Source organism: Anoplolepis gracilipes, chromosome 17 (genome assembly GCF_047496725.1).
Source record: "Anoplolepis gracilipes chromosome 17, ASM4749672v1, whole genome shotgun sequence".
Classification (NCBI taxonomy): Eukaryota; Metazoa; Arthropoda; class Insecta; order Hymenoptera; family Formicidae; genus Anoplolepis; species Anoplolepis gracilipes.
This window is the reverse complement of record NC_132986.1, coordinates 8,870,520-8,897,817: the sequence shown is the minus strand read 5'-3', so window position 1 is coordinate 8,897,817 and position 27,298 is coordinate 8,870,520. Positions and strand designations below refer to the sequence as shown.

Here is a 27,298-nt window from a genome sequence, read left to right as displayed (position 1 = left end):
CATAAATAATATATAGAACGATTGATTTTATAATAAAAGCAATTTAACAGAAGCTATTTTCTTACAGAAAAATATTTGTGAGAGGATTTTTTTGAATAAAAGTCGCGCAGTCGCAATTGCTACTTTTCGGGATCGTATTTGTTTTAGTCTATGAAATACATTGGTGAAAAACACTCACGGAACTTGTGCTCAATATCAGCGAGTTTGATATGATTAAAGTTATTGATGTTATTCTTCACCGAAAATTATTTTACCGTATAAGTACTTTTTGTTCAAATTATTATATTTTTTTATATTTTATATTCCCTAATAACTTTTTTAATTTCCCAGTTTATGTCTTTGCTACTAAAAAATTAAATTAAAATTTTTAATTTAATTAAATTTTTAAAAAATTTTAATGTGAATCTTTAGAAAAAGAAGAGTTTTAATTGATATTATTAAAGACTGCTTTTTTTGGACTTGAAATAACTAAGCAATATATACAATTAAGTAATATTAAGTAATATTAAAATTAAAATATGTTTATTAATGTATACGTTTTTGCTAGTAAAAGATATTATGCTCTTACATTTTATATAATTTTTCTAAAATTATATCACATTTTACTTACACATTTGTACATTTAATATTGATAAATTCTATAAGTTAAATTTTATATATTTTATCATTACACATTAAAAATGTAACAATAATTTTTTTTATTAAAAATTTTATTTTCTTACAAAGTTAATAATAATACTACATCTGAATCGGGATTATCGTGTTCAATCCGCTTAAAATAATTAAGAATTATTTTATTAATCTTTTTTAATTTTTCATTTTTCTTGCCGGGTAGAATAAAGAACGGTGAAATATGATATGGAAGTGCTTGCCAGCTGCAATAAAACGTATTTTTTTTGTTTTGTTCACTTATATGTTATTGAGAAAATTGCGATATATTGTATATACATATACAATATACACATATATTTGTATATATTTTTTACCGAAGCGGCACTTTGCATGGATGCTACAAATATTCCTCCGAGAATCAGATTGAAACTTATAGTACCTCTTTGCAGCAGAAAGAGTATCATTTTCTGAATATATATTGGAGCCACGTACCAACGAACATTATATCTATAAAATAATAAATTGAAAGAATTATACTTAAGATTAAATTTGTAAATAATTTTTTTATCATACTTGTGCATGCCCACAATTAAATGCTAACTTATTTTTTTCAAAGAATATTACATAATTTTATCAGAAATATCTAATTTTGGCTTATAATCATTTGCAAAACAAATCTAGTTCCACGTTGAAATTTTCCTTACACTGTAGCAAACACATATTCATTATGATCTGTAATTTGTTGTGCAGTATAATTGGATAGAAACAAGTATACATAGAGGATAATTAACATAATTAGAGACAGTATAAATTGTCCTATGTTATTAATAAATGATGCAATCTGAAAATAATGAGGCACATTTTACGAGTTTATCATGGACTTTTACACTATTTTATGCATATTTTATAATGTTGATATATTAAAATGTGTGTTTGGTAATGTGTTGCTATTTGCTATGTAGTTTACATAATTGCAAAATTTTGTACAATTTTTTAAGAAGTGTGCGCATATTTTGTCCAGATACACCTTATATTTGAAACAGAATATAAATTGACATGCAATTAATTTCGTGGATTTTTAGATGATATATCGCTAGAAATAAATTTTTTTTTGTCAATGCAAATTTATTGCACTGCTTGCTCAGGAATTTTTAGATGAAATTTACCCGAAGAAGATTACAGCTCAAGCAAACCATGCCAGCCGCTATCAAGAAAAAGAACGATCCTTCAAAATTGGATATTAAAAAATTGCTAATCCTTTAAATACGAGAAAGTATATATTTATTAGGTGCATTATAAATAATCTTATTATTAAATATAACAATAATACGAACGTCATAGCTTTGCAATGAATGTTTACAGCACGAATTATCTCCTTACAACTCATTTGTTCGTTTTTGAAACCACCCTTTTGTAAAATATCAATTGCCTGTTCGATACGGTAACTGTAAATAATTTTATTGCTATAATTATATTGTTTGTTTGATATCACTTTAAATTGTACCCTCACTGCTCTTTTTACTTACCAGGCGATACTAAACATTGCAGAAGTGTGTTGAAGATATGTTATGAGCATAGTTCCTGTCGCCACCATTGCTAATGAGCCTATTAAAATTGCTACCTCTTCATGCAGCATAATTAAAAAGGAATATTTTTCTTGATCAATAAAATATTCTGTTACAATATACGGCGAAAAATGTGATTGAGATTTGTTTATGATAATCAAAATATACGGCCAAGTAGTTAGCAAAATTAAAATTAATTGACAGCATATCCCAACTACTAAGAAATGTTTCAAAATAATCATATAAATTAATATAGATAAATTGTCATTTAATTTGTTAATTTTTCTAACAATTGTAATTTTATATTTAAATGTAAAAAGATATTGAAATATAAAAGAAAAATCAAAGACACTATCTTACATATAAGTATAATTGTAATACGTTTCGCTTTGCTTCCGTATTTTTTTATGATAGCAATTTCATTTTTGTCTTCTATCTCATTACACACATCTTGAAGTTGTTTCAGCGAATTCCTTAACTATTATGTTAACAATATTGTATGTTGCGTTTTTCTTTGTAACATTCAAAAATTATTATAATTAGGCCTCCATATTCTTTCTTTATCATTTAAACTAGTTTGACGATTTTATACTTTCTTTAGCCTGTGTTTTACATTAAAATGATTAAAAAATAAGAAGTTACGATATGTTACAAAAAACAAATTGTATTAATCAAGATTAACGAATATGGAAGCCGGTATATTGCATTCAGAAATACAATTATCAATATGCTTAGTAGTTTACACGCTTACAACATCAGCGTTAATCCAAAACGAATTATATTTGATTGCAAGACAAATGAAAAAGAATGCAGAAGATAAAACCTTAAAGATAAGGTCCGGTGTGCATTCCAACGTTAAAAATGTTGTTAACTGTAAATAATAATACTGTCATAATATTGAAAAAGCTATATTATTTAATTGTCAGTCTATACAGTTTTAATTTTTTGTTATTTTGTTACAATAATTTATTATAGCAAAAGATGTACATAATTAATAATTTCATATAATTTTAATATAATAAAAAATTATGTCATGCAATAAAGTTGTATTTATATCGTACAAAATTAAAATAATGCATTGATTTTTATTTGTCAGTGTAATAGGCGCGATTTCGTAATAAAGTGCAATGAAAACTTTGACATACCTGAAATATGATAAAAGTCAGTAGTGTACCCAAAAGTAAAATTAATTGAAATTCAACCAGGGGCGTTCGCTGATAAGGCCACAGGCCAATGATGAGCAATAGCATTCGATTGATATTAAAATGTTGAGTTTCGAGACAGATCATCTCTCCGTGACTGTAGATACAAGTTTGAGGGAAAAGTAGTAGAAAATTCACACTTCCCCCCTTTCTTCGATTCATTGACAGCTGCGCATGCTTGACGACTTCTTTCTCATAGTATAAATTTTACAGTAATCTTAATTCGACAAATAGGAAAATGTGAATAGTGTAAAGCGACTAAAATTGGGTAAGATATTAGGCGCAATTACATAATTACATAATTTCAGAAATTTTCTTATGTGAAATACATAAATAAACGATCAATTTCACATTGAAGGCAATTTAACAAAAGTTATTTTTTCACAGAAATTCACGAGAGGATTTTATTCTTTTGAATAAAAGTCGCGCAGTCGCAATCACTACTTTTTGCGGTATCGCATCTGTTTCATTCTATAATACATACTGCTGAAAAACGCTCGCCGAAGTTGTGCTCAATATGTCTCAGCATGTCAGTGTGTTCAAATTGATACTACCAAAACACGTTATTCTTCACTGAAATTTATTTTATTGTGTATTTTTTGTTTATTTTTATATCTTTTGATTTTAATATTTTCTAATAAATTTTAATTTTCTAACTTATGCTATTTGTTACAAAAAGAATTTATTTTAAATATTTCCATTGATATATTTTGATGCCCATATATTGCATTAGGGAAAAAAGTATAATTTAACGAAAGGTGTATACATAATTATTTATTATCATCAAATTTGTATTAATATGAGTTTCATTATTTTATTTTATCCATTTGAGATAGCCATATAATATATCTGTAGCATATCAATGTTATATAGTATTAGTCATCGAAATCGGTATGTTGTCTCGTGGAATAAAGAAATGTAAAGTACGAAATTGACGCGCTGACCAACTGCAATAAGAGATATTTTCTTTAAATGTTTTAAATATACTGTATGTTGAGTAAGCTCTGATAAAATTTTCACCGTGGCAAAGCCTTGTAAGGATCCTGTGAATAGTCCACCAATAATTACGAAGTTATCAAAAGCTTTAGTTCCTCTTTGTAACAAGAATAGTATCATCTTCTGTATACGTAAAGGAGCTATGTACCATTGGACATTGTACCTACGAAATGATAACCAAACAACTGACACTGGTAATTTTTGAACGAATATAAAATTCGTAAATAATTTTTAGTATATGTATATATATATTTTTTTATTTATTTATTTGTTAAGAAGGTATTTTAGCTTTTGCCTTTTGAATTTTATTTTGCTTTATTGTCTTTCATTATAATCATTTTAATTTGCAAATGTCACATAAAAATCTTTCTTACACAGTAACAAATATGTGATTATTATGGTCTATAATTTGTTGCGCATAATAGTTAGCGAGGAAAGTATATAAGTAATACACGAGCAAAAAAATACAATGTCGTATAATTTTTGTGATAGCATGTTCAGATGATAATTCTTGAAAAACCTGAAATACAAGTTTTATAATAGTATAATTAATTTTACGTATATATTTTGATCATGTATATAGAGTCTATACTTTATAAACTAAATAATATATTGAACGAATATAATGCATTCAGATTGTAGAAATAGACTGCTACATATCTTTCTATGAAAAAAATATAATTGCACTCTCTTTATTTAAAAACATTACATACACGAAGGAAAGACAATACTTACTTGATAAAGATTGAGACTTGCTGTAAGTAATCCATTTATTATAAGAAGGAATAAGAATTTATTAATGGAAGAAATAAAAATTTTTATAAATCTTAAAAAAATTATGAAAAATATTATTTGTGTTATTAGATATACAATATGTGTCATAATATATAGAAACCACTTCAGGAAGTAATTTAATTTCAATCATATTTATTTTAGTTTATTATATTGATTTGACATCATTTCTCTTTCTTTTTATTATATCTACAATATTTCTTTATTTTTTAATATGTCTATTTCCACTATTAAATGCATTAAAAACTAAGCTTTTAATTAAAAATTTGTTTAAAGTAAAATTTACACGTGAAATAAAATGAGTAAAGCCTTTATATTCCTTGGTAGAAAAATTATATCTTAAATTTAACATTTTTGCTAAAGAAATTCTTGTCAAGAAATTTAAACCTAAAGTATATTCTACATATTATGATACTTTCTATGCACATTCGATAAATAACAAACTTTATAGCCTTGTGATGCATATCAACGGCATATACTATACCCATGAAAATCAAATTTACAGTTCTTGCACGATTTATTTGATAAGTGTCAATTCTCATAATCCTCTCCATACGATAACTATAAATAATTATGAATGGAAATAAAAATCAAAAGTAATGATAATTTGTAAATTTTAACATATAAATTAAAATGAAAGATATAACTTCTAGTACTTAATTGAGAGATCTTTAATCAAATTAAAAAAATAACGTTTAATGAATGAGATATTTAATATATATAGATTAAGAATTATGTATGGAAAATATAATCCTAGTAGTAAAAGTAACAAAAAAATAATTTATATCAAAGTTATTAATTATTAAAGTTATATATTAAAGTTATTAATTAAATAGATCTTAAAATAAAGTTATAATAAAGTTAAATAAAAAATAGAGATCTATTTTCTCACGAAATTTAAAATAAAAAATTCCATCAATATATGAAATAAATAAAATCTCTAACAAACACGTTGAATATCAACAATAGATATATGATATTGATAGAGAATAATTATTAAAGTAAAATTTTTGCATATATAAATGTTATATAGATACTAAACACTGAATCTTGTAATTTCAAAAAACCAGAATCTCAGAATAGGAAACCTTAATTATTACGTTAATTTTCTCACCTAGCAATCCTTAACATTCCACAAATATGTTGAACATATGTTATACACATTGTTCCCGTAGCTACCAGTGCTGTCATTCCTACGCAAAATGCGGCATTGGTATGTAACATAATTAAGTAGAAATATCTTTCTTGATTAATAAAATATTCCGTGACGATTTGTAGCGAAATGTGTGGTCGTGATTCATTTCCGGGCATGAACACAGTGACGAAAATATATGGCAGAAATGGAGTAAAAATAAAGAGACACATGGAACTCATGGCAATCACTAAAGGGTGATGTAAAAGCCATTATCATGGATATTTACTTATTAATCTATTTCAAAAATTAATAACTAATTATACTTTATAAATTTATTTCATGTTTAATTATTCATAGTTATTATAACCAGAAACTCGACTACGAGAGAACATTCATTAAATACTATTCGAATAATTAAAATTATGAGATTGTCTTACGCGTAAGTATTTCAGTGCAACGTCTTCCAAAGTTCCAATATTGTTCTATAATGGCGACTTCGCTTTCATCCCTTAGTTCGTTATAGGTACATTGAAGTAGTTCTAATAAATATTTCACCTGTTGTTTTAACGAAATTTCTGTATCATATGTGTTTTGTGAGGCATAATAAAGTTTGCAATATATATGACACATTTATTCAAACAAGTAGAAAAGTCTGTATTGTTCGCTTACGACATCCATGTTGAAACAAAACATGCTGTACTGTATCGTTAAAAATAATAATAAAGTTGTGACAGAAAGAATTTCAATGGTATACTGTAGAGTGCATTTTGTAGTCACAAATATCGTAAACTGTGAGAAAAATAATTTTGTTAAATCAATCGCACTGAAAAAGTAAGATATTTCTATCATATCAGCAAATAGAAAGATCTCAATTATTAATTACTCTCTTTTACGCATAAGTTTGATAAAAGGTGAACAAGATGTGATATCACACACAATTATTTAATAACAAAATTACATTTTACTGTTTATCCGATTCATATATACATAAAAGAAATTAATTACTTAGATCTCTCTGCTTACTCATAAGATAGAAACATGTATTATGCAATATTTTATATATGTATATGGATATATATATATATATATATATATATATGTATATATATATTATAACAGTACATGTGTAAAAATAATTATATAATTAACAAAGATATATTTTAATATGCCATAATTAATATACAAATACATACCAGATCACAGAAATGCAACAGTTAACATAAATACGTACCAAGTTCCAAATAAGCTTATATAAAACTTATGTAATATAAATAAACACATAATTATGTAAAACTATTAATGTACTTGAAATACAATGAAGCTTGTCAGAATGCCATAGAGCAAAATCAGTTGCACTCTAACGAGTTTGGATTGTGCGTAAGGCCATAAGCCAGTCGTGAGTAAGAGGATTCGATTGATAGTAAAATACCGACTTTCCACGCAGATCATTTCTTCGGGAGTGTCGAGATGCGTTTAACTGCGAGGAAGTCGACGACGCTGCTGTTCATCCCCTCTTTTTACCGATCGATTGAATATTCTCTTCTTTTTTACAAAAATTTTATCGTCAAATTAATACTAAACGCTAGACGACATTAGTGTACGCTCCGCGCGTGATATCTACAATTTAGCGACTCTTCTTGCGAAAATTATGGACGATTAAGCGATCGATAGGATGCTTAAAGTTATTTGTAAGCAATTCAAGGGGTGCTTTTTTCTGACAAAAAGGAGAAAAAAGAGACTGAGAGAGAAAAGTCTCACGCAGGCGCATTTTCTTTTTCTCAACGTTGGAATGTCATTCTAACACACGCAGTTCTAAGATACGATGGTCTTTGAAAGAATTGTCTGCCAGTTTGAAATATCAATGTATCATCTATCAAACCCATCGCTCATCAAGTATGTATGATATCATTTTCCGATAGAAATAGTTTTGCTCTGTTATATATTTATATAAATCTTTATTACATATGTCACTTTGATTATTAAATTGTTAAAACGTAAAAATTCAAAGACGCTAATAATAAATTAAGAATACGAATTAGATATTTAAATTAATATTTGATCTATTAAACAAATCGCGTAAACAATAAAATCGAAGTGTGATGTTAATCAAATCTGTTATTTGATATACAGTATATATAATAAATTTTATGCGTCATTTTTAAGACTAATCATCTTTTTCCTTTATATACATTTAAAACATTTAAATTTTTATATTATATATTTAAGTTATATTTAAAAATAATATGATTTTTATTATATAAAGACAGCTTGATTTTTTAATCTTGATATTTCTTTTCAGTATAAGCGATTTATTATAAAAAATTAAACTTTATTATAAAGAAGGTTTTGGCAAGGTACTAGTATTTACTTTATATTATTTATATTTAAAAGTAATATAACAATGGATATATTGCAAATAGTGAAAATAAAACATGAGAATAATATAAAATTAAGTATGAATTTGTATCAGTGTTTTACAATTGAAATTGAAGAATGTTTAGTTTTTTACGCATTAAAAATCTATATAATCTATATACTCTCTTTTTAATTAAATTTATAATATCTTCGAAGAACAATTATATCTGTACAAATTATTAATATTAAACTTCTAACTTTCTTGAATGTAATACAAAAAATATAATTTTGAGATGTAGTTAATTAAATATTTGCCACATTATAATTTATTTGATATTATTTTTCTTCTTACCTTACTATTCCATTGAATATATGACAGTAAAATAAGAGACCGAAGTTTTCACTAGCTGTAATATTTAATTGTAATAGGTCGAATTGACATTTTGAGATATATTTATTTTCTTACCGTAGCAAAACAATCTAACGATCCGATAAATAATCCACTGACTCCTAAAGTAAAGTCTCGGACGTTTCTTTGCAACAGAAACAGCATTATTCTCTGTATACATAATGAAGCTAAGTACCACTCAACGTTGTAGCTACAAAATTAATGTGAACATATTCGTAGTTTTAGGAAGATAAAAACATCAATAATTTTGATACACGTATACATAAATATAGACACATTTATACGCGCAGATTACACGTTCTCATGTGTTTTCACCCGCTACTACTTAATATTTTGCAAAATTATAGAAAGTTAATTATTCTATATAATTGTATATTTTATAAGATTATATCTTACACAGTAACAAATACATGATTATTATGATCTGTTACATTTTGCCCAGTATAGTTGGCGTAAAACATGTACAAAATACTAGCAAATGCAAATAGAAAAGGAAATAAAATTTCATCGAGATTATTTTCCGTCCTTGCAATCCGAAAAATCTAAAAAATACACGTTTTACAACTGTCATCAATTTCCTAAATATTATTTTATAATCATTCGATGATAAACACATGCTAAATTCCTAAATTATACTTTTAGGGAAAATTATAATAAATTTATACCAAAATATATAATGCCCGAAAAATTCACATTGATTTTCACTTTAGAGTAATTTCTTTGTAATTTTCAGAAAAATTTTTATTGTATTAATTTTTTATTTTATTTTACTTAAAAAAATATTATTTATACAGTATGAATATCAGAATAAAAGAAAGAAAAAATGATGAAAGATGTAACTCTTTCATAGCATAAAACATGCATTATGTTATAGAATATTAAATGCTCATTCTTTCAAAAATTTGAGACATACCTGAAAGAGATGAAGGCTCAATGATATTACTCCTGTTACTATTAAACAGAATAACATTGCTTCAAATCTAGATACCAAAACATTGGATAATCTTTAAAGATAAAAAATATTACTACGCATTACATATATTATCGAATGTATACTAACCTCATAGCTTGCCGATGTATATCTACGGCACGTATTATTTCTTCTAATATTATTTTTATCAATTTTTCATTATTCTTTGAATTAATATTTTGTAACATATTGGCTCTCATTGCATGTTTAATGCGATAACTGTGAATAATATATGTTTATCAATAAATATATGTATCTTTTGTCTTTGCGATATAATTTTTTACAGATATGAATTTTACATTTATATTTATTTATACATGATTACAGTTTTGTTTACAATTTGATTAATCATTTTTGTCTTTATTTTATACCTAGAAATTTTAAACAGCCCACAGGTATGTGTAAGATATGCAATAAGCATCGTTCCAACTGCCACCATGATTATTACTCCAGTGAAAACTGCTATATTTAAGTGCAGCAGAATTAAAAAAAAATATTTTTCCTGATCGACGAAGTACTCTGTCATAATCGGTAAACGACGTGGTCGAGATACGTTTATCGGTAAAATAATATTAATTATATTTGACCAATATTGCACGCCAATAAAAGCAGATAAACCACAAATACTAAATGCTAGAAAAGTGTTAGAAAATAATTATTGTTTTAACTTCTACTACAAAATTTTACACACACACATAATTTTACAATATTTCATCTTACTCGTAAGCACAATCGTATAACAGTTTGCGTGGTAGCTATATTGTTTAACAATAGCGTTTTCATGTTCATCTTTTAATCGTTGGTACACATTTTGAAGTTGTGTCAATAAATCTTTCACCTGTCAGTCCAACAATTTGTTATATCGTCTTTGTATGTCAGAAAAGAATTGCTGGTTATAAAAATTTAATTTGTCAGAAGTGTCTCTTACAGAATGACTATTATAAACTGTTAACTTACAGTTTCAGTATTAATAGCGAAGAAAATGTATTTTATCAAGAAAACAGAAAAGAAAAGCGCATTAGATAGGATTTTGACGATGAAGTCAGTAGTGCATTTTGAATTAATAAATGTAGTGAACTGCAAACAAGAATTTTTTTTAATTTTAAAGAATCTGTTTTTTTTATTAATAATTTGTAATTTTTATATAGACTGCATTGTTTGATCTTCAATCGTACAACAACAAATAAAAATATGTTTAATTTTCATTTTATAATTTTGTTAAAAATTAACGATATTCTGTTTTAAAATAAGGCACACACAAATTATTTATTTTATGTTTCATATGAACATTACAAGTATATTTTAGACATATATCACTATATTTATTGTCGTTAGAGGTTCTATAAAAATCTGAATGCAGTAATTTTAAATTATAATAATTACAATTAGATACAGCGTGTTTTTCAAACTCATCATACTATATTTTAATAATGTAATGTAAGACATTGAAATCGAAGCTTTTAGTGTAGCAAAGCCAAACACAAACACACACACAATTTTCAAATAATAAATGATCAAAATAAGACAGTGATATCATATGCAGTTTATTCAGATAATTATGTATGCATGATATATGCATGCTAATGTATTAATTATTTTTATCATTAAACTGATTTTATCTTTTAATTTCTTTTTATTCGTTTTTCTATATAATAACTGCTTTTTTAATATAAATCATAAATGTGCATTTTGACAAGTTATAAATTATTGAAACACGTAACAAATAATAGAGAACTGTTATAAATCACTATATATTATAGCTTAACTCGCAGTATATCAAAATATTGTCTTACTTGAAATATAACAGCAGTCGTCAAAATACTAAGAAAGAATATAAACTGAAGTCGACAGAGTTTTGATTGTTGATAGGGCCACAAGCCTACAGTCAGCAGAAGCATTCTGTTAAGACCAAAATATTGTGACGTGATATAGTTCATTTCTTCAGGAACTCTAAAGCATGTATGACTGCAAAAAATTCAACAATGGTACGCTCATCCGCTTTCTTCTTTTGCACTCGGTCGATTAAATATATATGTATTTTCCATAAGTTTTCTTTTTTCGTGTAAATTTCAAAACGCCAATTTAATATAATATTACAAAATACGTGTGATCGAAACACGTGCAATGCAAACAAATTATATTCGAATGAGATATAAACGTATACTTACACGATCGATACAATGTTGAAAGTATTTCAACGAATAGTCCCTTTTCTCTTATGAATTTAACCCCTTGGCTAATTACACGCGCAGGCGCGTTTCCTTCTTTTTCGAAGCCGACACTTCATTCTAGTGCTGGCATTCATAAGATACGTTTGACTTCCTTCTTTCAATTCTCGATGTTGAACGTTTTGATATCGGATCTGTCTGGTAAAGTTCATATTATTGCAAGCCGAGAAAAATTAGATAAATGCACGATACTTTCAATTTTTTAATTGACACAATTTATAAGATTTGTTCTTATATCATTCCCTGTAAAACATACTATTTTTTTTTCTTAAAAATAGCAAAGGCATGCAAAAGCAGATACGCCACAAACGCCGAATAAAAGAAATCAAATATAGAATCGTCATAAAAGCTTTTTAAATTACTTTAAATATTATAATTATAAGTTAGAGATTAAAGTCGCTAGTATTTAATTATAAACAACGAGTTAATTAAAACGACCTAACTAGCCAAAATCATTCAATTTATTCACACATTTGTGTGAACACTGTGTGAATAAATTGAATGATTTTGGCTAGTCAGGTCGTTTTAATTAACCCGTTGTTTAAATATTATACCATATAACGTTTATACATATAACGTTTATATAATTAATTTTTTAATTTAATTTATATGATTCATTTTACATATAACGTTTATATAATTAATTTTTTAATTTAATTTATATGATTCATTTTAATGTATTATATAAATTTCTAACGCATTTATAATCGATTTTAATCATATAATTAATAATTATTGTAACTTCAAAATTTATTTTTTTTCTATTTAATATTTTTAACACATTTGCATTTAATCTTTATATACATATATATATATATATATATATAAATATATATATATATATATATATATATATATATATATTTGTCACTATTTGTCAATATATGCCACTTCTTTTGTATCGTAAATTTATACATTTTATTTTATTGTCAGCGATTATAACATACATATACGTTGGTCTTTAAGATGAATGTCGTTCACTGCTCAGAGCATTGGAGTATCAGGTAAAGTAGTTCTAGTAAAGCTCATACTATTTAAAAAATTAATTAGTGATATACTGATCATGTGTGATTCCTTAACTTTTAATTATTAATCGGTGCGATCAAACCATTTTAAAAGCTATAATGAAATGTTACACAATTACCTGACACTTTTTATATTTAAATAAATCTTTATTTATTATGTCACTTTATTCAACAAAATTTAAAAATTCGAAGATGCTAACACGAAGAATAATAAATTAGACTTTTGAAATTAATATTTAACATCGCAATTAATATTTCACGTCTCAATATACAAATCTCATTTTACGAAAAATCAAAATGCTTAAAGACAATGTAATTCGTCAATCAAATCTATGATTCGATATATAACAATTATAATAGCTAATTAATATATATTAATAAATATAAATAAGCATTATTATTTGTGTCATCTTTAAAAATAATAATCTCTTTTACATACATAAACAGGCAAGACATGTAAATTATCAAGTTATATGTCTAAAAGTTATATATGATTTATTTTTATTGATTATTAAGAGAGCTCTATCTCTCAAATCTTGATATTTATTTTGTACATATCGACCATTTATTATTAAAAAATTAAACTTTATTACAAAAAAAACATTTAGCGATACTAACGCTAACAATGTGTCATAAAGGGATGGTAAAACTTTGGGAGCGTGTAGAGGACACAGAAACTAACAATAAGACGAAATAAAGTCCTTTAGAGATTTGTTCGATTTTGCTCTATTTTGGAGAAAATCGCAAAAAAGAAACAAAATAAGTTTTTAGGGACACCCTATATTTACCGAACTATATGTATTAAACTACCGAACTATATATATTAAAATATTTTTTACAAAATTATTACGCGTATATATATATATATATATATATATATATATATATATATATATATATATATATATATATATATATATATATATATATAATACATAAAGAATATTGTTATTTAATACAATAAATCTCTAAGATACAATATACGTATAATTAATATTGTATTTTAGAAGATTTCTATTATATATATATACATATATATATATATATATATAATAAATATGTATAAATTTATATTATATATTTCTATATATACATAAAATAATTTTAATAATTTCTCTAATAGTACTACTAGTCTACTTATTGTTATCCATATATTAAAATGAAAAAAGATTACGCGTAGCTAAAATAATATGTAACGAAATATATTATAATAATAAACTTATAATATTATTTCCCGTGTTATTACTTTTCAAATCCACAATTAGCACGGACATGAACCAATCTTATTTTACCATGGCACCGACAAGTATAGATTTTGGCCATGTAGTTCTCTAAAATGGATACAGTTGGCGCTAGCGTACTGCAAGGAAAAGCATCGGTTGGTTTATCCCAGGCTTGGCAGATGGCAGCAGCTCTATGATGGCTGCCATGTCTTTGCTGAATGCATTTGAGTGTATCTTTTGTTGAAAAACATCCTTAAATGTTTGGATTAACATTTCTATTATGCCGACGTTGCAGCAAAAAATAAAGCAAGAATTGTTTATTGTGTGCGATGTATTTACTTATAATTTTGATATAATTATTTGTGAAATATTGCTTTAAATAATGGAACAGTCTACTAAAAGAAGGTCTGATGAAGAGCCAAAAATTCTCGAACCAGTTCTAGTACGAAATGATAATAAAGATCGCATACGTATTGACAAAAATCTGGTAAAAAAAACTTATAATTTCGTTTATTTTATAAATTAATTAATTAAAAGTAAAAATCTCTCAGTCGTACACATAAATCTTGGAGAAATCTCAAGCAATTTTATTTATTAATAGAGAGGAATAAAATATACATTATATATGTAATAGAAATTTATACATCTACAATTATCTGTTTATAATCTTCACGATTGTTCAATTTTTGAATGTAAATATATATATATAGTAAATCTGCAGTGCAATCCTGTTACAACTAATTTATTTTTTTAATTCAAAGTTTTTAAAGAAATGTTAAATTTAAACTTTAAACCAAAAGTATTAAAAAGGTATTTTTAATTTTTGTCACATTTACAATGCCTTTGCTTCAATCAAATATATATTTTCTGCTAAAGCTTTATAAGAGAGTTTGTATTTGATTAAAGTAGACAATATTTAAGAAAAAAAAGAAACAACAGGAGAATGGTACATGAGTAACAAATTTTGTTTTCAGAATGTATTCTATGCATCAATATATACAAATTCTTAAAATTTAAACAAACTTGAAGATAAGAATGTTACACTGCAGATTTATCATACATATATGTACATATATTGATTAATCTTTAAATATAACATATTATTATAATATGTATAATAAATATAAAAGCAGTCTTGTTATAATATCTACTGATATAATGAAATCTTATAATTAGTAAATTCAATAGGGTTTAACTCAATAGGCTAATAAATAAATAAATATAATTGTTCATAACAATTTACTATATTTTTTGCTTTATGTATCTATGTCAAAAAATTGTGTAAATTTTTAAAACATATTTTTTTTTTGGGATATATAGTTCAAAATTGGTCGCGCAAGAGACAACGATGAAATTATATTGGATGTTATGATATCTAGAAGACATTGCATTTTTATGTGTGATGATCGAGATGAATGGATGATTAAAGATTTAAGTTCATCTGCAACATTTGTTAATAATGTTGCTATCGTTCCTGGAGTGATACACAATATCTATCCTGGTGATGTTATACAATTTAGTCCTAATGAAACATTCAAGTATACATTTACTCTTGCCGAAAGAGATCATTGTGCTAAGAAGCCATGCATAGATGAAAAAATACTTGACACTGTTTTTATCAAACAGCAAACATTTGCCGAAAGCCAAGAATGTCAGAGAAAAGAACTCAAAGACAAACTTGAAATAAAACACAAGGAGCAAGTCGAATTAAAACAGCAACTTGAAGACCTGTTATCACAACAGACTGTTATTCAAGATGATAAAGAGAATTTATTAAGGCAAATTGAAGTATTAGAAAATAAAATAAAGACAGGTAATGCTCAAGAACAACATTTGCAGGACATGTATTCCAAGTTATTGGAAAAATTGGAGAATGAAAGACAGCAATTTGAGACAAGGATAAATGAGGAGAAGCAAAAATGGCAAGAAGCACTAGATATGAGTAAGCAAGAGAAAGAAATGGTAGAAGTAAAAATGAAAGAACAAATGGAAAAGTGGAGAGAGGAACAACAAGCAGAGTGGAGAAATATGATGGAAAATAAAGTGAAAGAAGAAAAAAATATTCAAGCTCAATTACTAAATGAGAAAAATATACTAGAAGAGAGATTAAAAGAAACAGAAAAAGCCTTAAAAGAACAAGAGGCAAAAGCAGAAACTTCACAGGCAATGTTAAATGGTATGTTTTAATAAATTTCATTTTAAATAAATTTTTTTCATCTGTATATTTTCGACGATATTGAAGTAATTTTTTATTATAAAAATTTCTTCATTGAATTGAATCTCATTAATCTTTTTTTTTTTCTTTTTCCTTTTTAGCAAGCATAGTAACTAACGAAGCAAGTACAGCAGATAACTGTATATTTGTAGAATTGATTGATGTTGATCAATCTTCGGGATTACACATATTAGACACAATAGATTTAACTGGATTAAGCCAAAATGTTATAGAGACTAATACTAAAGAAAATGTTCTTGGAAAAGTAACCAACATTATGGATGAACAATTGACATGTAGCATATGCTCAGAATTATTTGTGAAAGCAACAACATTGAATTGCACACATACATTTTGTCACCACTGCATATGTATGTGGAATAAAAGAAGAAGAGATTGTCCTGTTTGTAGAAAGTCGATAATATCAATGAATAAGTCATTAGTTTTAGATAATTTTATTGAGAGTATGATCGAAAACTTACCTACAGATCTTAAAGATAAAAGAAAAGAGATTATAGAAGAAAGAAAAGGTAAAAAAAAGAGCATTTTGATTGTTTTAAATATCTTATAATACTATGATATAATTGATTTTATATATAATTTTTCTAATTTTCTTGTAATATTTTAGCATTAGAAAAGAAGAAACGCTATTGAAACACAAATTGGACAAAATACACGAAAAAAACGGGTTATAGTATTTTATTATTTATCTTAGTTTTGTATCGTAAAAAAGGTAATATGTAATTTGTCATAATTAATTAATGATCCGATATATATCAAATATATGTATAGATTTGTTCTTCGTCAACTACATCTATGTGCTTAGAAGTTTTATTTTTATATAAAAAAAAAAAAAAAAAAAAAAAAAAACGAAATATTTTTTTAAATCATTTTAATTTTTACATCATCACTACATGATAGGTGTAAGATATGTAAATGTATAATTAAATCTTTTTATAAAATTGTTTTTATATATTCTTATTTTCTCTATACTTTTAATATATTTTTCTATCTCCTCTTGATCTTTTCCATTTTTTTTTTTTTTTTTTTTTTTTAGTCTTCAATTCTGGAATTTTCAATAACTATATGTTCACGATTTTGCGTTCTTTCGAATTCTCCATCCTTGGGTGATTTAGGACGATAACAAACCTCTCTGTCTATCTTATTGCACTTGATCTAACCTAATCCTATATTTATTTTCGAACATGAACATGTTCCACAAAGTCTAGTTAGAAAGAGTGAGCAGATAAGTTATTATCTTATTAGGGTGTAATATTGTTAAAGTAAATTAAATATGTGAATTAAATTGTACATTATTAACTGACAATCAACATGCGAAACACACGTTCTTTTATTACGTACTTTCAAGTATTCAGATGCATTAGTTCATCGAGTGCATACTCGAGTTTACATAGAGAGGGTAAATTCATAAAAAAATTACTGCATGGAACTCATAAATCAAAAAGGTAAGGATTTCTTTCAAAATTAAAAAAAAAAAGGTTTACATTTAAGTTATAGATTTTTATTGTGAAACTTTGTATGTTAGTTTTGTTTATGTGGACAAAAGGGACTTTGTTTGTAAGTTTTTGTATTTTTATATTATAGAAAGTGGCATGACCCGAAGACAGATTTAGATAATACTTTAGGTTTTGAGCAGACTAATAAAGTCTCTGTGCAAACAACGCGTAGAATGGTGATACGTGATAAACTTTTCATGAAGCACATAACAGACTTGATGTCAATGGGAGAAATATCTGATATCATAAGTGGAAGCATAGAAATTACTCATGTGAAAATAACTTCTGATTATAAGCTTGTCAATGTATTTTGGATACACAGTACTGATGATGTGTCCTCATTTATCAGTGAAGAAACATTGCAAAAGTGTGCTAAAATTATTCGGCATGAACTATCACAGCTCCGTGTTATAGGTATAGTACCCCCTATCCAGTTTGTCGAAGACAAGCAGTTTGCAATAGGGAAGGAAGTAGAGAGAAGATTAGCAATGATAAATTTTGAGGATGATAAATCTGAGTATTCTGAACAAATACAATTGGATGCTTCACATACTGATATAATTGATCAAGTTTCACATGCAAAACCAGATACAAATTATGATTCTGAGATAGATAAATCTTATATAGAATTGCCAATGATGAGATATGATGTATTAGGATTGGATCATAATAAAATTATGTCTAGGGTAATCTATCTTATCTTTAGTTTTATAATAAAAGATAAATATAAGAAATAAATGTGAAAGATATTTTGAATTGTTACAGATTATTGCTTCTGTATCTAAGTCAAAAGAGGCTGCACTAAGACGACAGATGTTAGACATAAATACTAATGTTGACGAAAATTCTTCCAACCAAATTTCAAAAGAAAACGACTTCTTAACACAAAAAGAGCAAGAAAATATCTTCTCTGATTTTCTAATCACAAGACGAAGAGAAGAAAGACGTTTACATCGTACAAAAAAATTGCTTAAACATGAACTATTAAATAATTTTGAGGAAGAGATAGAGTCCAATTGTAATGAACCTGAAGATAATTGTAATCACGATTATGACGAGTTTGAAAATGACTATAGGGACGAGAATAGCGATAAGTTTAACAGTTAGATGCAATAATTTCAAGTTGACATGTTTCTTAACAACCCTTTTATTATTCAGTATAAATATAATACTAATATTCGATTTTTTTACAGTAAATAATTTATTAATAGTAAATTACATTATACAATATACATAATCTTGCTATAGTAATAAGATAATGCAATTAATAACAATAAAAAGACTAGTCACTATTTTCTGGACATTGGCCTATTTTTATTAACAAGAGTGAGACCATAAACAAACTATAGACTATGTGGGTGTTTGATCGATAAAGTGTTGCACACAATTAGAATAAGAGCTTTGGAAAATATTATCTCTCAATATAAGATTATGATTATCATGGAAATAATTTTATTCTAGTTAAAAAATAATAAATAGATTTTTGAAATATTACCGCTTTTTTTCTAATTTTGGTACATTAGCTTCTTACAATTAAGCTAGAAGACGCACACGCATAATTTATACTTACTACATCTGAGTAAAACTGTACATAATGTACAAACCTGTATCACATAGTTACATGTCATATATAAGCTCTTTGATCCTTTTGACTTGTGTAAATTTCTTATAAGATTTTATAATTGTATTTAAAATTGATGATGTATAAAAAATGAACATAATTATAAAGAATATAAATCTTACTTGTGGCAAGATAATTCTTTTATATAAACTAAATTCCACATATTTTGCAATAATACATTGTCAATTTCTGTAACTGAAAACAGTATGTAAATGATTATGCAATATCTGCAATCAATTTTCATATAAAATCAACCTCTATCAGTTTACATTTTTTACATTATCATATTTATAAATTATATAAGGCTACGTCACAGAACATAAACCAAAAACTTATTTTGTATATTTAATATATCGCGTATGTATGATATTCTTCATTACAATATTATCATATGTAATACATTATCATGTGTAATACATATTTACAATATATAATTATTGTAGTTCTTTGTACTAGTAACAATAGTACTAAAACGTTTTGTTTTGAGAATTCGCGCTAAATTTTAATTAAATTTTAGCTGATTCTGATGTATCTAATTTTCGTTCTTCAGGTTTTCGTGTTTTAAGCGCTTCATTGGGTAAAGTTATTCTTATATCTTCATCATTAGTCAATTTAGCATACGAACGTAAGTTTGATGATGTTAACCGAGGTATTGAGTCACTTAAGGCGCATGCTTCCAGTACGTATTTATTGAAGGTTTCACTTTTGTCTGCATAAACATGATGGCCTGCTCCAGTAATTACCTGTAAAATATAATTTGTACTTAATACAATCTATACTTTTGCACAAACAATTGCAGATTAATCTGTTTCAATATCATTATAATTTTCGCACCTGGACATTAACATACGATGAAGGTCGATACTGTTTAATTGTTTCACCAGCTGAATTATCAACCCATGATCTACTGCCATATAATAATGTTATAGGTATATCATCGCTTAACTTGTGCATCCGTTTGACAATAGGATTTTTCGCCCACCCGAAACCATACATCATTGCGTGAAATGCGCTTTCACCTCTGTTAAAACAAATATAACATAAAATTATAACATATCTAACAATATCTTTTAACTATATTGAGACGTTTACTTTTGAAACTTACGATGGTGTCTGTACATTGCATTGATGTATATATTGTGAAATTACAGCAGTATCATCATTTAAGAGGGGAGTAAACTTCTTCACTATATCAGGTCTTGTCTTCTCAATGAGCCACTGCCCTATAGTAAACATTTTAATTCGACAATGTAAAGAAAATACAATATATACACTGTATATATATATATATATATATATACACACATACATATTCATAGCAGCAGTATACTAACCAAATGGTCCGGCGACTCTAACTGCCCACAGAGGATTCAAAGGCTGCACTGCAAATGCTATAGCTTTAACCCAGAATGGTATGTTTGCTTTTGCAGCAGCATCGGCTGGCTTTTCAGGAAAGCCCCATGGATCAGCTAATATGAGGTGTTTTACTCTTTCAGGATATTGCATAGCATAAGATGCTGCAAGAAAGCCACCCATTGAATGGCCTAGTAATACAAAATTCTCTAGTTGCATTTCCTTTCTCCATTCTTCTACAGAGCGTATTAATTGTTCTTCAGCTTTTTGTGCTTCGTTGCTAAAAACAGATCTGCTACTCCTACCAAATCCTAAAGATACAAAATTTCAAATCATATTATGCACAATTCTACCAAATATGAGATATTTATATGCAGATACAAAGTCCAATCAATTAATCGTATAGATATGTATGATATGAGTCATATATTTGTCAAGTGGATAATGACAAAAGTAAGAAGGACTTTAAATCTGTCAGATAATGTTATATTATTTTATAGATGCAAATTATAAATGTAAAATTTAATATATTAAAGTTGAAAACACTAATATAGAAATATTGATATTCTAAATATCTCTTACCTAATAAATCAATGGCATAAACTGGTCTCTGAGATGCAAGTGCATCAAGATTTAAACACCATAGTGCTACTCCGGCTCCTAAACCATGTAATAAAACAATTGGCGTCTTTGGTGATTCTTCATTCAATGAAATAGTCCATATTTTATCTGCCGGACCCACTACTGGTCCAATATCCACATACCATCCTCTATATGCTGTTTTTAAACCTTATAATATTGAAATTAACACAATGAGTTTTAAATAATCTAAATGGAATTGTTGAAACTTATAATATTTTACTTACATGATAGAATCTTTTTTTCCACAGTACGTAACATTGTTGAAGATGATCCAGACCAACTAAACCATCCCCAAATCCAGCTACTATTTTGAAAAAAATAAAGATAATTTTTTTCATACATATAATGTAAAAATATATAAGTATTCTTATCTTAAAAAATGTATTTTAATTTATTAATATTAATGAAAATAGTAAAGAAATTGACAGAAATTTATGTCAAGTCATCCATCTATAGAGAAGGTGTACTCTAGGCGTTTATTAATAGTCATGATATCATAACTTCCAATTATTACGTTATTATCTCATCCATCTCTAGCTACAGATTTAGCATTGTCATGAAAATTAATCGCGAAAGAAATTTAGTAAGCCTCACACTTAACACAAGCTGAACCTTAAAATTGCCACGATTGTTCATTCTACATATTTTATCAAGCCGTTAGGAAAAAAATTCTACCGTCTCTAATACAATAATAATCTGTCATCTCGTCGCGAAGGAAAAACTGTCGCAAGTTCCTGTTGCATATACGGGTTACTTTTTCTGCCAAATGACGTAATGATGACTGCGCGGCAATCGCGTTTTAAAACCGCGACATAATTAAACTCGTAGGCCCAATTTCGATTAACCACAATTAACCGCGACAAATTTCTGAAAAAAAAAAAAATACTCACCTCTTCGCTTGAACGACTTCATGGTCTGCCATGGGCGCAATGATGTGAGATACCACCCCGCGGCCGTCTCGCCACGATCGGGCCCTTTGTTGTTGACAACACGGAAAAACACGCGCGTGTATGCCGTAATGCGTACAATATACTATTATCTAGCGGAAGCGCGCGCTGCAAATATGCGCTCGGGTGAGCACGAGCACGAGCTCGACTCGAGTGTGTGGAGGGGGAACGCCAGAAGAGGGAAGAAATCAGCTGATATCGAAGCGTACATAACTTCTAGAGACGTAACACACGCAATCGTAGCAAAGAAGATAATGCACACAAGCGAAGACCGCGTATGTACATGTGAAGCATCGAGTTCACACGCACGCGATTCCCGCTTGTGTGTATTATCCTCCCCACTACAGTCGCGCCTTCCTCGCGTCCTCGCGTCTCCATTCTAGCATCACTACGTATATACGCGTGTGTTTGCCGCGAGTCTTCCTTTTTCGCGGAACTTGCCTTTCGAGGTCGTTCATCGGTTTTTGAACCCACGAATACAGTCGAATACTGCTTTTGTGTCGAATTTTATTTTAAAATTATCATCTCTAATCAATCTTTTTTCAAGAAACATATATTTTATATGCAATTCACACAAACAAGAAATATAACATCGCAAGTATATTGTGTAAGATCAGATAACCTCGGTATGATTTTGACGACGTTTAAAATATTATTGTATGTGAGAGAGAGATAAAATATTTTTTCTCTTTTAAAAATGCGACGAATAGTGACACCTTTCGTATCTATCGTGAATTGAGAATTGAACTCGGTTCGATGATTCATGTATCGTTTACGTTACAGGTGGAGCCATGTTCTAAAAAAAGGACAGCAAATCGATAATTCATAATATATGCTTGTTTCCCCTCTATAATTGCAATTTCCACATCCGTGGTAGTTTGAACGAAATATAATCGAAATTTTGCAAAGAGAAAAAAAAATGGAAAAATATATAGGAAGGGAACAATGACTAAAGAAAACAAAATCTAGCAATTATAAACATTGACTATCAATCCAAGATACCGGCAAATTCTATCATCCGGGAAGACTCGAATCAGACCGGATACAACGCGAATTTCGAATCTGGAGCGTCAGCTGATTATGACATAACTCACGCGTAATCGACTTGCAAACTGATATAGCAAACGCGCGCGTGAGAATCGCGTGTTGCTTGTGTTTCCGGTTTTGATCAGATTTCTTTGGCGATTTAAATAACGTTTTTTCAATATTTGTCCGTAATTGATAGTGAATATAAATTTACGCACGAGTGATCCCGAACAGCACACATGTTCCAAAGATGTTTTCAAGAAATCTATAAAATGTTCTATAAAACACATTTTAATATCCTGTGGATCTCTTATAAAAATCTTTTGAACATGTGTGCTGATAGGGATACTCTCCTTGTCTAGAGATTGTCGATTATGCTTGCGCGAAACTAATTGTAAGAGGGAAAGAGCTTCAGTTCAAGGGTCACATCTTCTAACGCATATCAATGCACGATAAAACTGATAATGCGTCAATTCTGTTTCTATGACGTATCACATCACGCCGGTAATCGCGACGTGTTATTGTTAAATTCGAAATAAAAGTTTATAACCGATAACGCATAAACGATATAGAAACAAAGTAACTGTCTTCGTTATATACAAAATAGACATTAGTATATATGCGTGTATTAATGTTATCATATTTATTAATTCTGTGCTCATATTACTTACTTAAATACTGACCTACATAATCTTTCATTGAGTATGTATTTGATACAACTTCGAACTTAAACGTGAAACAGTTTCAAATCTTTCACTTTGTATATATTACACGTCTTTAAATTTCATTCATAATCAGAAGCATAAAACTTAATGAGTTATAAAAATATTTAAATAAAATTAAAATTAAATTTGCAAACATAAATATAAAAATGTGAAGAAAAATAATATCAAATAGAAAAAATTAGGAGAAAATATAATTTTGATATTTTTTCAATTTTTCTTAATCATATATATACTATATGTTTTCGATTTCTCTCTCATCAAAATAATTCCGAGAATAGTTTAAAATGAAGTCTCATTGACGCAAGTAAACAAACTGTTACATAAATCAATGATGACGCGTAATTTGATGCGTATCGTGAATTATATGCGCTTGCGTTTTGCACCTTCGTGTTATTGTGATTAATAAATGAATGGTATATCATCGCTTGACACAACGGAATCATACAGACTAACAATCGCTACGCTGTGCTTATTGTTCGTACTTTATAAAACAACTACGCCACGAGTTGACCATACGATCAATTAACGCCGATGCTTGTAATACACTTCGTTTGCACGATAATTTTGTGAAATTATATAGGAATGCATATATATATAAAACACGCGCCAACTGAATTATATAAAACATATGGCAAATTAAAAATGAGATTTCTTAAAATAATATTTTTTCATTAAGTATTAAATATAAAATATATATTGTTAATTATTTTTATAATTATCATTTATTACAAATATGTAATTCAAATTTGTTTCAAAAATTCTGATACGCATACACGTTCTCGGCATTATTCATCCTTGCGTCCGGAGACCTCGATAGAAAAGCTCTGAGCACTTTTTGCCCTCCCGTCAATATAAGCCATTCATCCTAATCAGCACATCCTCTCATTGCATGATTCTCATTATCCATTTCAATTGTTTCGCGAATTCAACCGCACGATCGCGCTACAGATTGCGATTTGTGCTCATTGTTATACGATAAACGCGCATATACACATATGAACAAGGAATGATTATTAATACTAATAAGTGCGTCTGACACTTAAATAATGTTAATTCTGTGTATATGCTTACTATAATATTGCGAAAGAATATATAAATACATATACAACATGCAAAAATGCATGTTATATTTTAGATATTATTTCCACTCTATGCGAAATTATATCCTGCTGTTTTGGAAATTGTACTAGTAAGTCTGTGACAAATTGGAGAAATTTTTATCATAGACGACGTATATGACATGCGAATGACGCAGCTGTGTGAACAATGGTGCTGAAAACTACAAAGAACGATTTTAAATCTTTTTTTCCCGTCTCATTAACACACAATATAAGAAAAGGGCCATGGAAAAAGATTACTGCTTAAAACGATGTATTTAAAGTATCTGAAAATGACATAAAGAAGAATTTCATGTGTTGAGAAGGCGCGTTTCTCGTTAAATCGAGAAACGGATGGACGGCAGGATACGCACGCACATACACGTGTACATGTGTGACTTGTGACATGAAAAGCCCACGCACATCGCGGTTGGCGTAGGAATACACGCTTCGTTTCGGGCGTCGTCTGCTGGGCACTACTTTCTCGCGCTCACAGCTCACCTCACGGGTAGCAGGTAGCAGGTAGCAGGCGCGGTGCCGAGGAGCGAAGGGCGAAGGATGGAAGTATTTTCAGGATTGCAAGACGGACATAAGGAAGAAACGAGAGAAATCTTACACTCGACAAATAAATTATGCGAGCTATCAGGTATTTTCTGGCCCACGTAAATGTGCGACGCAAGAGAATTCCTCTATTTCGCCATTAATTCTCGCTCCTCTTTTTCTAGGACGTTTTCTTCGGTTATTTGACACACCTTGGTCAGACATGCGTTGAAGTCTATAATCATTATTATGTTGGAATTGAAGGAAACGAGAGATGTAGCAATTATTAAACGCTCTTGAAAAATGTTGACATAAGTTTGTTAGATTGTGGAAACTCATTTCCGACATGAGAAATATTATTAAGGTATTCGTTAAATGTATCAAGAATACACAAGGATATTTTATTCTCTACATTTGTTTACTAAATAAAAAGCTTCGATTTTTTCATGCAGTTCCAATATAAAATAAGTTTTTAAATAAATAGATCGCCTTGTTTTTTTTTGTACTTTAAATAAATATAAATGAATGAATTTAGACAGGTTTACTATTTTCAATTTCAATTTTAATGTATTTTATGACACAATAATCTATTGAAAAATGTCTATAAGAAAATATTTCTCAATGCATCCATAACGATGATTTATAGCGATAAACGTATTCTCAGACTTCGGGCATTGGTATTATATTTTACACGTCATTTTTTCAAGAATATGCCAGAAACTTTAGATAGGAGCGTGCGCCGACGATCACGCAGTGACAGTCTGAAAATCCCTCGCGTTCTCCTCTCCCCTTTTCTTCGATTATTCATAGAAACAATTACATATAGTCACGTCATCAAGATCGGAGCCTCCTCGCGTTTATCGCTCGCACAATTTGTAATTACAGGCGTGATATCAGACGTATATATATCCATCGTGCTGAAGATCGATAGAAGACCTAACTCGAAGCACGATGCACGATGGTATCCGGCATTTTCAAATTTTTAGGTTATAGTACGCGAGATTAACATAGAGAGGAGAAGACGAACGTGCGAGGGAGAATGGGGCAGGGAGAAGATACGATAGAAGGGAACAGGGAACTACTTTGCTGCGGCGGAGCAATGC

At 28.1% G+C, this 27,298-nt stretch overlaps 5 protein-coding genes across 6 annotated transcripts; 2 read left to right on the top strand and 3 right to left on the bottom strand.

Annotated features, from left to right (window-relative positions):
- Positions 1 to 815: 815 nt before the first annotated feature.
- On the bottom strand, positions 816 to 3,466 carry LOC140674973 (uncharacterized). Its single transcript, XM_072908930.1, has 9 exons — positions 3,323 to 3,466; positions 2,929 to 3,048; positions 2,538 to 2,655; positions 2,139 to 2,394; positions 1,947 to 2,057; positions 1,779 to 1,869; positions 1,317 to 1,453; positions 987 to 1,119; positions 816 to 875 (listed from the first exon to the last, which is right to left on the bottom strand). The coding sequence occupies exons 1-9, from the start codon at positions 3,464 to 3,466 to the stop codon at positions 816 to 818; spliced, it is 1,170 nt and encodes a 389-aa protein (XP_072765031.1).
- A 788-nt stretch (positions 3,467 to 4,254) lies between these two features.
- LOC140674972 (uncharacterized) lies at positions 4,255 to 12,385 on the bottom strand. Its single transcript, XM_072908929.1, has 19 exons — positions 12,205 to 12,385; positions 11,830 to 12,001; positions 10,994 to 11,113; positions 10,757 to 10,874; positions 10,408 to 10,669; positions 10,127 to 10,255; positions 9,980 to 10,046; positions 9,463 to 9,608; positions 9,124 to 9,256; positions 9,015 to 9,064; positions 7,608 to 7,770; positions 6,972 to 7,091; positions 6,740 to 6,857; positions 6,282 to 6,549; positions 5,612 to 5,728; positions 5,111 to 5,201; positions 4,750 to 4,895; positions 4,400 to 4,538; positions 4,255 to 4,326 (listed from the first exon to the last, which is right to left on the bottom strand). Exons 2-19 carry the CDS (start codon positions 11,971 to 11,973, stop codon positions 4,255 to 4,257), a joined length of 2,403 nt encoding a protein of 800 aa, XP_072765030.1. The 5' UTR covers positions 11,974 to 12,001; positions 12,205 to 12,385.
- A 2,300-nt stretch (positions 12,386 to 14,685) lies between these two features.
- On the top strand, positions 14,686 to 17,553 carry LOC140675249 (uncharacterized). The gene is made up of 4 exons (XM_072909520.1): positions 14,686 to 14,999; positions 15,833 to 16,688; positions 16,829 to 17,257; positions 17,356 to 17,553. Exons 1-4 carry the CDS (start codon positions 14,895 to 14,897, stop codon positions 17,379 to 17,381), a joined length of 1,416 nt encoding a protein of 471 aa, XP_072765621.1. The 5' UTR covers positions 14,686 to 14,894; the 3' UTR covers positions 17,382 to 17,553.
- Positions 17,554 to 17,774: 221 nt separating this feature from the next.
- Positions 17,775 to 20,021, top strand: LOC140675255 (putative ribosome-binding factor A, mitochondrial). Its single transcript, XM_072909535.1, has 3 exons — positions 17,775 to 18,193; positions 18,333 to 18,930; positions 19,010 to 20,021. The coding sequence occupies exons 1-3, from the start codon at positions 18,060 to 18,062 to the stop codon at positions 19,349 to 19,351; spliced, it is 1,074 nt and encodes a 357-aa protein (XP_072765636.1). The 5' UTR covers positions 17,775 to 18,059; the 3' UTR covers positions 19,352 to 20,021.
- An 80-nt stretch (positions 20,022 to 20,101) lies between these two features.
- Positions 20,102 to 23,091, bottom strand: Puml (pummelig). Of its 2 annotated transcripts, none has more exons than XM_072909524.1 (7): positions 22,751 to 23,091; positions 22,085 to 22,164; positions 21,801 to 22,007; positions 21,200 to 21,529; positions 20,971 to 21,088; positions 20,700 to 20,886; positions 20,102 to 20,608 (listed from the first exon to the last, which is right to left on the bottom strand). In XM_072909524.1, the coding sequence occupies exons 1-7, from the start codon at positions 22,780 to 22,782 to the stop codon at positions 20,372 to 20,374; spliced, it is 1,191 nt and encodes a 396-aa protein (XP_072765625.1). In that variant the 5' UTR covers positions 22,783 to 23,091; the 3' UTR covers positions 20,102 to 20,371. The 2 variants fall into 2 exon arrangements, with proteins under 2 accessions (XP_072765625.1, XP_072765626.1); XM_072909525.1 differs by lacking the exon at positions 22,751 to 23,091 and adding an exon at positions 22,455 to 22,600.
- Positions 23,092 to 27,298: the final 4,207 nt, after the last annotated feature.

Coding starts and splice junctions, on each gene's coding strand:
- LOC140674972 (XM_072908929.1), bottom strand. CDS start 11,973: ATGAACTATATCACGTCACAATATTTTGGTCTTAACAGAATGCTTCTG. Junction 7,092..7,607: donor CAAGCTTCATTGTATTTCAA/GTACATTAATAG, acceptor TTTTTCTCACAG/TTTACGATATTTGTGACTAC. Junction 6,858..6,971: donor TTTGTTTCAACATGGATGTC/GTAAGCGAACAA, acceptor TTAAAACAACAG/GTGAAATATTTATTAGAACT.
- Puml (XM_072909524.1), bottom strand. CDS start 22,782: ATGGCAGACCATGAAGTCGTTCAAGCGAAGAG. Junction 22,165..22,750: donor GAAGTCGTTCAAGCGAAGAG/GTGAGTATTTTT, acceptor TTTTCAAAATAG/TAGCTGGATTTGGGGATGGT. Junction 21,089..21,199: donor TAGAGTCGCCGGACCATTTG/GTTAGTATACTG, acceptor TGTTTACTATAG/GGCAGTGGCTCATTGAGAAG.
- LOC140674973 (XM_072908930.1), bottom strand. CDS start 3,466: ATGATCTGTCTCGAAACTCAACATTTTAATATCAATCGAATGCTATTG. Junction 2,656..2,928: donor TTTGGATTAACGCTGATGTT/GTAAGCGTGTAA, acceptor TTAACATAATAG/TTAAGGAATTCGCTGAAACA. Junction 876..986: donor CCATGCAAAGTGCCGCTTCG/GTAAAAAATATA, acceptor GTTTTATTGCAG/CTGGCAAGCACTTCCATATC.
- LOC140675255 (XM_072909535.1), top strand. CDS start 18,060: ATGCGAAACACACGTTCTTTTATTACGTACTTTCAAGTATTCAGATGC. Junction 18,194..18,332: donor GGAACTCATAAATCAAAAAG/GTAAGGATTTCT, acceptor TTTATATTATAG/AAAGTGGCATGACCCGAAGA. Junction 18,931..19,009: donor ATAATAAAATTATGTCTAGG/GTAATCTATCTT, acceptor GAATTGTTACAG/ATTATTGCTTCTGTATCTAA.
- LOC140675249 (XM_072909520.1), top strand. CDS start 14,895: ATGGAACAGTCTACTAAAAGAAGGTCTGATGAAGAGCCAAAAATTCTC. Junction 16,689..16,828: donor TTCACAGGCAATGTTAAATG/GTATGTTTTAAT, acceptor TTTCCTTTTTAG/CAAGCATAGTAACTAACGAA. Junction 17,258..17,355: donor GATTATAGAAGAAAGAAAAG/GTAAAAAAAAGA, acceptor GTAATATTTTAG/CATTAGAAAAGAAGAAACGC.